This window comes from Schistocerca piceifrons, chromosome X (genome assembly GCF_021461385.2).
Source record: "Schistocerca piceifrons isolate TAMUIC-IGC-003096 chromosome X, iqSchPice1.1, whole genome shotgun sequence".
In the NCBI taxonomy this organism is placed as follows: domain Eukaryota; kingdom Metazoa; phylum Arthropoda; class Insecta; order Orthoptera; family Acrididae; genus Schistocerca; species Schistocerca piceifrons.
In genome coordinates, this window is record NC_060149.1 from 197525135 (window position 1) to 197537328 (window position 12194).

A 12194-nucleotide genomic window follows, 5' to 3' on the forward strand; every position below is an offset into this window, starting at 1 on the left:
AAAATTAGGCATTATGGCAGCAGATGACTGATGCGAGTGCTTTTGCTAACAGCATGTCATTACCTGCAGCACCTCTCCTGTGCTCGTGAACATATCGTTTGGAACCTAGACAAATGGAAGACTGTGACATGGGCAGACGAGTCCCAGTTTCGGTTGGTAAGAACTGATGGTAAGGTTACATCTACATCTACATTTATACTCCGCAAGCCACCCAACAGTGTGTGGCGGAGGGCACTTTACGTGCCACTGTCATTACCTCCCTTTCCTGTTCCAGTCGCGTATGGTTCGCGGGAAGAACAACTGTCTGAAAGCCTCCGTGCGCGCTCTAATCTCTCTAATTTTACATTCGTGATCTCCTCGGGAGGTATAAGTAGGGGGAAGCAATATATTCGATACCTCATCCAGAAACGCACCCTCTCGAAACCTGGCGAGCAAGCTACACCGCGATGCAGAGCGCCTCTCTTGCAAAGTCTGCCACTTGAGTTTATTAAACATCTCTGTAACGCTATTACGGTTACCAAATAACCCTGTGACGAAACGCGCCGCTCTTCTTTGGATCTTCTCTATCTCCTCCGTCAAACCGATCTGGTACGGATCCCACACTGATGAGCAATACTCAAGTATAGGTCGAACGAGTGTTTTGTAAGCCACCTCCTTTGTTGATGGACTACATTTTCTAAGCACTCTCCCAATGAATCTCAACCTGGTACCCGCCTTACCAACAATTAATTTTATATGATCATTCCACTTCAAATCGTTCCGCACGCATACTCCCAGATATTTTACAGAAGTAACTGCTACCAGTGTCTGTTCCACTATCCTATAATCATACAATAAAGGATCCTTCTTTCTATGTATTCGCAATACATTACATTTGTCTATGTTAAGGGACAGTTGCCACTCCCTGCACCAAGTGCCTATCCGCTGCAGATCTTCCTGCATTTCGCTATAATTTTCTAATGCTGCAACTTCTCTGTATACTACAGCATCATCCGTGAAAAGCCGCATGGAACTTCCGACACTATCTACTAGGTCATTTATATATATTGTGAAAAGCAATGGTCCCATGACACTCCCCTGTGGCACGCCAGAGGTTACTTTAACGTCTGTAGAGGTCTCTCCATTGATAACAACATGCTGTGTTCTGTTTGCTAAAAACTCTTCAATCCAGCCACACAGCTGGTCTGATATTCCGTAGGCTCTTACTTTGTTTATCAGGCGACAGTGCGGAACTGTATCGAACGCCTTCCGGAAGTCAAGAAAAATAGCATCTACCTGGGAGCCTGTATCTAATATTTTCTGGGTCTCATGAACAAATAAAGCGAGTTGGGTCTCACACGATCGCTGTTTCCGGAATCCATGTTGATTCCTACATAGTAGATTCTGGGTTTCCAAAAACGACATGATACTCGAGCAAAAAACATGTTCTAAAATTCTACAACAGATTGACGTCAGAGATATAGGTCTATAGTTTTGCGCATCTGCTCGACGACCCTTCTTGAATACTGGGACTACCTGTGCTATTTTCCAATCATTTGGAATCCTCCGTTCCTCTAGAGACTTGCGGTACACGGCTGTTAGAAGGGGGGGCAAGTTCTTTCGCGTACTCTGTGTAGAATCGAATTGGTATCCCGTCAGGTCCAGTGGACTTTCCTCTATTGAGTGATTCCAGTTGCTTTTCTATTCCTTGGACACTTATTTCGATGTCAGCCATTTTTTCGTTTGTGCGAGGATTTAGAGAAGGAACTGCAGTGTCATCCTCTGTTTCAATGCCATCATCATCCCGGAGTGTCTGGATATGCTGTTTCGAGCCACTTACTGATTTAACGTAAGACCAGAACTTCCTAGGATTTTCTGTCAAGTCGGTACATAGAATTTTACTTTTGAATTCACTGAACGCTTCATGCATAGCTCTCCTTACACTAACTTTGACATCATTTAGCTTCTGTTTGTCTGAGAGGTTTTGGCTGTGTTTTTTAAACTTGGAGTGAAGCTCTCTTTGCTTTCGCAGTAGTTTCCTAACTTTGTTGTTGTACCACGGTGGGTTTTTCCCGTCCCTCACAGTTTTACTCGGCACATACCTGTCTAAAACGCATTTTACGATTGCCTTGAACTTTTTCCATAAACACTCAACATTGTCAGTGTCGGAACAGAAATTTTCGGTTTGACCTGTTAGGTAGTCTGAAATCTGCCTTCTATTACTCTTGCTAAACAGATAAACCTTCCTCCCTTTTTTTATATTCCTATTAACTTCCATATTCAGGGATGCTGCAACGGCCTTATGATCACTGACTCCCTGTTCTGTACATACAGAGTCGAAAAGTTTGGGTCTGTTTGTTATCAGTAGGTCCAAGATGTTATCTCCACGAGTCGGTTCTCTGTTTAATAGCTCGAGGTAATTTTCGGATAGTGCACTCAGTATAATGTCACTCGATGCTCTGTCCCTACCACCCGTCCTAAACATCTGAGTGTCCCAATGAATGGGATGCAGACCCCACAAAGCCATGGACCCAGGTTGTCAACAAGGCACTGTGCAAACTGGTAGTCTGCCTGCTTAGCTGAGTGGCATCGTGCTTGTCTCCTATGCAAGCAGGCCAGGATTCGATTCCCTACCAGATTGGAGATTTTCTCCGCTCGTGGACTGGGTGCTGTGATGTCTTCATCACCATTTCATCCTCATCACAGGTGCGCAAGTCGCCCAATGCGGCATCGAATGAAATAAGACTTGCACTTGGTGGCTGAACTTCCCTGAATGGGGCCTCCTGGTCAACAATGCCATACGCTAATTTCCATTTTTTGTGCAAACTGGTGGTTGCTCCAAAATGGCATGGGCTGTCTTTACATGAAATGGACTGTGTCCTATGGTCCAACTGAACTGATCACTGACAGGAAATAGTATGTTTGGTTACTTTGAGACCATTTGCAGCCATTCATGGATTTTGTGTCCCGAACGATGATGGAATTTTTATGTATGACAATGTACCATGGCACTGAGCCACAACTGTTCATGATTAGTTTGAAAAATATTCTGGGCAATTCTAATGAATGATTTGTCCACCCCGATCATCTCACATGAATGCCACTGAACACTTTTGCAATTATGGATGGCTATGAAGGCAACATGGCTCAATATTTCTGCAGGGGAGTTCCAACAACTAGTTGAGTCCATGCTACGTCAAGTTGCTGCATTATGCCATGCAAAAGGAGGTTTCGAAGACTTTTGTCACCTCTCAGTGTATAAGGGACATGGCCATGGACCCAACTTCTTGTTGGTGTGGATAACTGAAAGCAAAGCTTCCGGAGCAAATTTAGAGTTATTTCAGTGAGAGGGAACCACTATGGATTTGCTGCTGATGTAGTTAACCCTTTTATGCATTGTACTCTAACTATTGTTATTTTATAAACCTTTTGGAGGGTTTGAGTTTTAATTTAAAGGTGATTTATATAGACTGGTCAGCATAAATAACATTTTGACTATACTGCTTACATATGGCAGACTTACCTTGTTTCATTTTTCTAGAAGAAGGGGGGAAGGGGAGGGGGGGAGGGGGGGAAGGGGGAGGTGGAACACACACACATAATTTCTGGTAAATTGCTGATTATAAGGATCTCATTTGTTAACGCAAAAGGGTAAATTTCAGCAGAGCTCTGTGTCTGTTTAAAATTAATTATGCTAAATTTGTGATAAGATGATGTCTTGTTAATGTAACAGATTCTGGAAGTTGTCAGGTTTGTAAGGTACAGTTCTGCAGGGGTTATATATTTCAAAAGAATAAATGGTAGTAACCTTAGCTGTAGTCTGTCCTTTTCTCTAGATCAGTCACTGCCAACAGGGCCTGGTCTCAGTTGCACCACAACAGGAAGCTATTGGTAATGTTAATAGTGTTACTGATGACCTTCACTGATGCACGGTAGAACTTAGTAACATTGTTTCAGTGAGGTGAAACTGTCACCAGAGATAAACAGCTGCAATAATTGTCTGACATGAAGGACAAACCAACTAAACAACAGGCAAAATCACTATGACTCATTCGTGTGAGGTAGCACCACAACCAGCAAGGAATCCTAGCATCTCAAGAAGGACTCAGTGTGTGATTAGCTTTACTGGGAGGAAAATAAGTGCAATTATCTTTCAACAGATTGTGTGTAATAGTACCAAATGTGGTTTATTTGTGAGGATAGTCTTAGGGGTGTGGTGGTTTGGAAAACACAAGGGAAGCTTTTACATATTTAATAAAGTTTCAGGATATGTACCAAAGCAGCAAGTAAAGAAGCTAGTGGACAGGTGGGAAGAAGTGCTGAACATTAGAGTCAACTGAATAGAACCATTAGCTGTGAAAAGGCAATTCATTAAAGAAATTTGTTAAGAGGGAAAGAGTTTTCCAATGTTATTTTTTTATCCGTTATGTGGTGGGTCAATTGAGGAATGTGTATGGGTAAGCAAGATGGGAAGTTTGGTGAACTTACAGCTACATGAGATGGACTGGATTATCCGTAGCCAATAAGGAATAGTTAAGTAAAATTTAGTATAGACACTGCCCGATAAGCCTAAGGAATTCATGAGTGAATCTATTTATTGTTAAGTAGTCATTAGGGGTGAGTTGAGAATAAAGAGTCTGGTAATATAAGTTTGCTAGTTTGTAAATGGTAATTTCATGCAGTAAAGGTCAATGTAAAAAGGAGAAATGCCAGTTTGCTTATCATGCGAGTATATGTAAGAAGGAGTGAAGCCGGGGGCTAATCATGCAAGTGCTGTTTAGGTTAAGTATGCGGACAATGAACCTTGTGGTTTTAGATGACTGACATCAGGAAAAAGCTGAATGTACTGTACATAACTATCAATTTGTAGGATGTATGTAAGTCTTCACAGGATTATCATAAGCTAAGATCCAGAGGCCAGATCTATAGTGCCACAACTATTTTTTGGCATAGCTGAGCAAATGCTGCTGTTGCAGCTAGTGTAAGGGGTCATGGAAGTGGGTCTGATCAGAGCCAGACAGATGCAGTTACAACAGCAGTTACAGGCTGCTAGGGCAAGTACCGACTCCAATGCTTTGGGTTGATTACTACATGCTGCAATGAAGGAGCCACAAGAGGCATAATACCATTAATGCAAGAGAATGACAGAGCCACCGCAGCCTGAGTGACTTGTTTGTTTCATGTCTGAGCAATGGTTTGTCATGGATTACACGACAGAAACCGATGCTGTAGCAAAAGGAGGATGGGCCAATTCTGTGTAAATACTCATCATTTTTAGTAAAAGGTATCACAGTCTGCTAGCTGACAGTCCAGAGGGGGGACCTACAACAGTCTATGAGCCTACACAGATCAGGAAGTCACCACCTCTGGATCCTACTGCTGCTAGCTGCAGCCCTGCTGCTTGTGCCAAGTTCGATTCTGTGGACTTAGTGCCCTCCAACTGGCAGGCCTCCTAGGGGGCTTACTTCAGCTGCTCCCGGTCTCCTACCCTGGGGATTGGCCAACAGAGCCCAGGCCCAGACCAGGCAGACACTCAGCTGCCACTGTCTCCTCGTGCCTACCTCAGCTTGCATGGACAGACACCGACGCTGCTGTGAGCCGTCCCAGTCACACTGCAACCACAATATGATTCAGATTGCCTCATCCAGTGTAGTTGGGTAATCTTTAGTCTGCATTGCAGGCAAACTGCTTGCCACCTACTACTGCAGTCAGCATCCTCATGGTGTCACTGCCATTATCACTCCACTGACTGCGTGTCGTTGCTGACAGTCGCACCACTTCACGGGCTGCCTACAGTTTATGTTCTCGGGATGCCGACTTTCCTGAGCATCAGATACTGCTGTAGTTTACTGAGTAATAAATGAATACAATAACACTGATGTTTTTCTGTCGATGCATCAGCCAACTATCAGGCATCCACCGCCTATGCACTCCATTGCTATCCCGCCAAAGGTGGTATATTACCAGCTTTCTTACACCAACAACTCTGCTCCAACATCCATTGTAGTGGCTATCCACGTCTGGCCATTACAGCGGTAATGACTAGGCAAAAGCATGATTATATATATATATATATATATATATATATATAAATCTCCAGCTGTGAGCATGACTCCAGTCTGTCACCTACAATGCAGGGTGTACTTTTGACAATGCCAGCCATTCTTCGTGGCAAAATGTCAGTATAATCATTTACCAAATACAGGCTCAAGATTCTAAGACAAAAGCCAACAGGAAATAGTTGAACACCTATTTTGATATTTGGTGTATCATTATGTATCACATAGGATGTTGACTGCTTTGAATTGTAGATGCTGTCAAGATTTCCTTAAGGCAAGTTCTACATACCAGAGGTAATTTTCATTCGTTTCATTTCTGCAAGCACATTCCAATGCTACAATACATTTTTACATATTGTACGAAATTCCAAAAGATTTTTTCCTCTTCAAAACAATTACCTTTCTACCTGCAATGGCCACTCACTTAACACCTCATCCAATAATCATATCTGTAAATTTAGCAGTCAACAACACACATTACTTGTGTGCAGTAGGAAATACAACTGGAAACTGAACTATATTAGGGCAATTGTGAATAGTATTTCATAAGGGTGCATTCACAGCCTGTCATGGCATGTCTGATGGAAACTTCCTGCATTGTATGATGGATTCACCACTGACTTTTGCTAAAATGAAAGAAACATCAGAATTCCTACAAAATGGTTTATAAAGTCATTATATGTTGGAATTAAGGTGGATCTACAGCTTGTGTAATAAAGCTTCAACTTGTAACTTTCCTCATCCTCTTGCCAGTTTCCTTATTGTTGTGTTATATGCACACTGTACTATGTGTTACAATGCAAATCCATAAGTTATCTACATCTACATGACTAATTCACAATTCGCACTTAAGTGCTTGGCACAGGGTTCATCAAATCACTTTATCACTTTCAGACTATTTCTCTACCATTCAACTACCGAAAAGGTATATTCAGGCAGACAATATGACATATTTATGGTTCGATTGAAGTAACTTTGTGATGGACATTTAGTGAGTGAAGTGGTGAAAGGGGGGGGGGGGGGGGGGGGGAACTATAGAAACATGCAGAGCTTTATCAAATGTGGCTGGCTGCATGTTGGAAACTCTGCCCCCACCACTGCAATGTATCAGCCAAAAAGTTATTTTACTCAAGCTCAAACATATTTATAACATACAGAAACTCTTATTACAGTCATTTGATAACTCACAAAATGCATATGCAGTGCAAATAATGATCTTTCTTTTATGTGAAACTGTATCATCTGGCCTATAATGATTAGTTTATTTTACTTTAGCTAAAGATTTACATACAATTCACTTCAATCTACATTGAAAATTGCTTCTACTGTCTGTCAGACATTTAATTTTTGCAGGCAGATTATGAAACAGCTGTACCTAACTCTCTTCTACGTCAAATTAGATTCATTTAATGATAGTGAAGATTATTTTTCCTTTCATATTTTATTTATGAATTTACTTATTATTCTCAAATTCAAACATATTTTTGACAACAAATGTCATCTGTGTTTAATATGAGGGGAATTCAATAAATAATGCAACATATTCTTTTTTTCTGAAAGCAGGTTGGTTTTATTAAGGATTGCAATGCACCATATTATTCTCCACTGTTCTCGCTACAAAACCCTATTTTTGAACATAATCTCCGTTCAATATGACAGTCTTAAGCCACTTGACTGGGAGGGCCTCTATGCCCGCACGGTACCACTCTACTGGTCAACACTGGAGCCTATGTCTTGCTACATCAATAACCTCCCATTCATCCATGTACTGCTTCCCACAGAGTGCATCCTTCATTGGGCCAAACAAATTGAAATCTGAAGGTGCAAGAGCCAGGCTGTAGGGTGGATGTAGAAGGATGGTCCAATAAGATTTGTAAGCTCTTGTCAGGTGTGCACACTTGCGTGGGGTATTGCATTGGAGAAGTTCATTAGAAATTTTGTGGCAATGAACATGCTGATGCTGTTTCTTCAATTTCCTGAGGGTAGCACAATACACTTCAGAGTTGGTCGTTGCATCATGAGGGAAAACATGAAACAGAATAACCCCTTCAGAGTACTAGAAGACAGTCACCATGACTTTACCGGCCGACAGTCCCACTTCGAGCTTTTTCTGAGGAAGAGAGGTGTGTGGCACCACTCCATGGATTGCCATTTTGTTTCCGGTTTTGAAGTTATGAACCCACGTTTCGCTGCCTGTGACGATGTTAGACAAAAAATCATTGTGATCAGCCTCACAATGTGCAAGCAATTCCACACAGATGGCCCTTTGTTGTTCTTTACAGTCTCCTGTCAGGTAGCAAGGAACCGAGTGAGCGCACACCTTGGAGTACTCAAACTGGTGGATAATTGTATCAGCACTATCAACTGAGATGTCCAGTTGTGCAGCGAGGTGTTTGTGATCCATCAAACATCTTGAATGAGAGTGTCTGCACATTCCAACATTGTGGGAGTCACAGTTGCATGAAGCCGGCTGGCATGTGGGAGATCAGACAGATTTGTGTGATCTAGTTGCGATGATGGCAACAGACACCCCTATGAATATCTGCGATGTTTTGGTTTCCTGCCAAAATAAATTCAATGACAGCTCTCTGCTTGGAACGCACCTCTGCTAGACACCAATTTGAAGGCTATATGTAGTGCCATCACCTCTTGGAACTTCACAAAGCTTTAGGGGCCAAAGAAAGAATATTCCCAATATCCCACAACAAATTCCGCAATTTTTCAACAGAAATTGGCTGAAAACAAAAGTGTTGCATTACTTGTTGAACACCCCTTGCATTTCAAAATGCTGAAACACATCGCTGTACAACCATTGTGTGTGAACATACACATAACTAATTACTTTGTTTTGCACAATGAATATGATTTTTCTAAGTGAGAAGTTATTTCAAAACACAACTCCACATGACATCGGCAACTGAAAAAAGTATGAGGAATATATTGACATACTGATTCCTATGTCCCTAATGTTGGCAATTAGTTTTATGGTAAAAATTGCCAAACCTACATGTTTATCAGGGCTAATATAGGGTTTTCAATTTGAAGTTTTCATTAAATAAGCACTCCCAAAAATTTATAACTTTCTACGTTGTCATTTCTAACTGGTAAGTTATATCAAATATATCAGCACAACACTGCCAAACCTCAAGAAGACTGCTTTGTGGAAATATCAAATGGAAGACAGTGGTGTTGGAAATAGAGTCTTGTACACAGGCACTGCTTTGGAATACATGTGTATGTGTTATACCACATATTAATCACATTTTACTGACAAAGTATGGATAAAGCAAAATTGATAATATTGTCCAGTTTTAGGCTATGCCAGTTTTGACAAAATTACTGATACACTGTGATGTATTTCAATTGAGACACTAGTATAGCAAAAATTGTGTTGAGAAAGTTATGGTATTGATCCACCACCACTACCACTACCATTAGCAGCAGCAGCAGCAGCAGCAGCATGTTTTCTACACACAGTCATTTTAAGGTAGTAGAAAGAGTAGGTGGAGATACACCTACAACAAGGATTACAACACATGCTACCAGTGTTCAATGCAAATTTGTTCAAGTTTTTACCTGCAATACTTAATCTTCTGCTAATGTGTTGTGTTAAAGTCATGAACACTGTTTATGCCAGGATGTACAAAATAATGATGATGATGATGGTGATAGTGATGAAGAAGACTAATTAAATTTTCTACATATTCTATTACTGGTTTGGGTAATCACCCTCAATACTTAGGTTATACTAACCCAAAACACACACACCTTGTTTTCAGATATGAAATATGTTGGTGAGTTTTATTTATGATATGTCATCAGGTCTACACTTTTGCTAATGTTCATCAAATTTTTCCATTACTTTTTTTTTCTCTGGATTAACGGAAACCAGTTTTTCATCCATATACTCCTTTGACCTTTTGATCTATGACCACTTTCTTAATTTTTGTGGCACTTAAGGGAAGACTTATTCTGGTTCATCTCCTAGTGGTGGAAAAAATTTTTCAACAGCAATAGTTAGCCAGCATACAGAGTAGGTAGTAGAATAAAGTATGACCACCACATTTTGCACCAGTGTCCTAAGGTAGATAAACAATCTCTCCACAACATTTTATGGAATGATAATGTGAATTATTGTTGAGGATGATGTGTTCATTGGATAGAGATGTTGAATATGGCAAGTGATTGCATACCATAGAAATAAAAAATGGGGAACACAAAATTTTAAAATACATTAAGAAATGCAACTGACTTTTAAAATGGAATGAAACCTCAAGAAACAATTTTCTTAAATAAATGTATCTTACCACACGCTGATGCTCTAGGTCAGCCTTGTTTCCCACCATCAGCATTGGAAATTCTTCTCTGTCCTTCACTCTCAATATCTGTTTGTGGAATTTATATATCTCATCAAAACTTGCTTTATCTGTCACAGCAAATACAAGAAGGAAACCTTCACCAGATCTCATATATTGTTCCCTCATGGCACTAAATTCTTCTTGGCCAGCTGTATCAAGGACTGTAGGAAACAGAATAATAGGTAAGTTCAAGCTCAGCAAAATTTATACAGATCATGCACAAAACATGCTTCATAGTAAAATATGAAAGAGGTGTGAAAAATTTAGTCTAATGACACACTGATTTCCACTGAACAGATGATATATACATAACAGCATGGAAGTAATGTATATGATCTGCTAAACCCTCTACACCATAAAACTAAGTTAGCTGGTCAGTCAAAGTGGTATTGCAGCTCTTAAAATAGAAACCGATTTTCTAAATGAAGAAGATCTTTGGCTAAACGAAGCACAAAAATGTGTGTAATATGCCATATCACAAACATTATCCTCCTTTTTCTCCACTGATGTTCCACATGTGGCAGTACTTGCTAATGTAGTAAAATAAATTTATTGAGTAACAGCTCTTGTTGGTATATACAAAAATGTCTTCGTGAGGCTACTGAGTACAACTTAACCCTTAATTCACAAGGTGTGACCACACCTCAGACTGCATTAGACTTTTCTAACTTGCTCTCTAAGATCAATATTGGTAGAATGCTTTTATACAACCCCCTCCCACCATCCATAAATTGATTCTGACAGTCTGTGACTTCCAGCTGGTGGTCAGTGTTTATGCCAAAGACAGTACATTCCTGACTGACTCTGTGAAAATCATTATGCATTGACAGAAATCTACAGTGTCATTTCTGTTACCTAAAATAGGCAACTTTATCTGAAGATAGCAGACAATATAAACAGCGAGTGCGTTAGTTTTGCGAATATAAATGTAAATTGAGTAAAAAATGTATGATCTGTGAAAAAATCAGTACTGTATTTATTGTGATCAAGTACATTGTATATAATAATATCACTCAAGCATTGGAAAAAGGGGTCTAAAAATAGTGAACTACCAGTGTATATAATGAACTGAGTGCAATAGCCAACTCCAGGAGGGGTCTTTCAAAACCATTCGAGTGTAGAAAGTTAAATGAGGAACCCATAAGAACAAAAAATAAACTTAAGAATGCAAAATCATCAATAAGTGAACTCACTAATGAACTAAACAAACAGGAACTGCTAAAACACAGAATTCTGCATGATCCAAACAATTGTAAGAGGACTAGGGACATGAAATGGAATGTTGCAAACAATTGTGGTAACACTGGTGTTATGAAGTGAGGACTAATGTGGCGACTCCTTCCATTCACCTCCACCTGTAGCAGCAGACAACGGGCTGTGCTCAATGAAAATCAGCAATTAGCGAAAAAGCCTGCTGGCCGAGGTACCACCACCCGCCCCGCTCCCCCAGCACCATCGCTGGTCACTTCTGCCAGAGGTAGAGCTTAGACTGCCATGCTTTCTGGATGCCACATGTGCCGAACTGCTGCTCAACCAGTTGCTTATTCTGCTTAGACGAGGCAACACCTCTCGGCCATGTTCTCGGTTGCTCATCTCGTGCAATGCCAAATGACTCGCGTCATCGTCTGCCACACTTCGCCAGAATGTGTGTGGACAGCAGCATTTTGCACCTGCGTCTGGTGTTGTGGTTCTGTTAACGAGAGGAGTACTACTCCATCTTCCACATCACCTTCATTCGCAGGGCTTCCCTTGACGGCAGCTGTACCGAGCCTGATGCTGGACACCTGGTTCATTCCCA

The 12194-nt window shown here is 40.8% G+C and overlaps 1 protein-coding gene across 1 annotated transcript in view; it reads right to left on the reverse strand.

Annotated features, from left to right (window-relative positions):
- LOC124721564 (ras-like protein 2) overlaps positions 1 to 12194 on the reverse strand; it is an 89987-nt gene that overhangs the window by 16387 nt on the left and 61406 nt on the right. The window contains exon 3 of the mRNA XM_047246602.1: positions 10346 to 10557. Within this exon, the coding sequence (XP_047102558.1) occupies positions 10346 to 10557 (212 nt within the window). The remainder of the gene's footprint in view (positions 1 to 10345; positions 10558 to 12194) is intronic.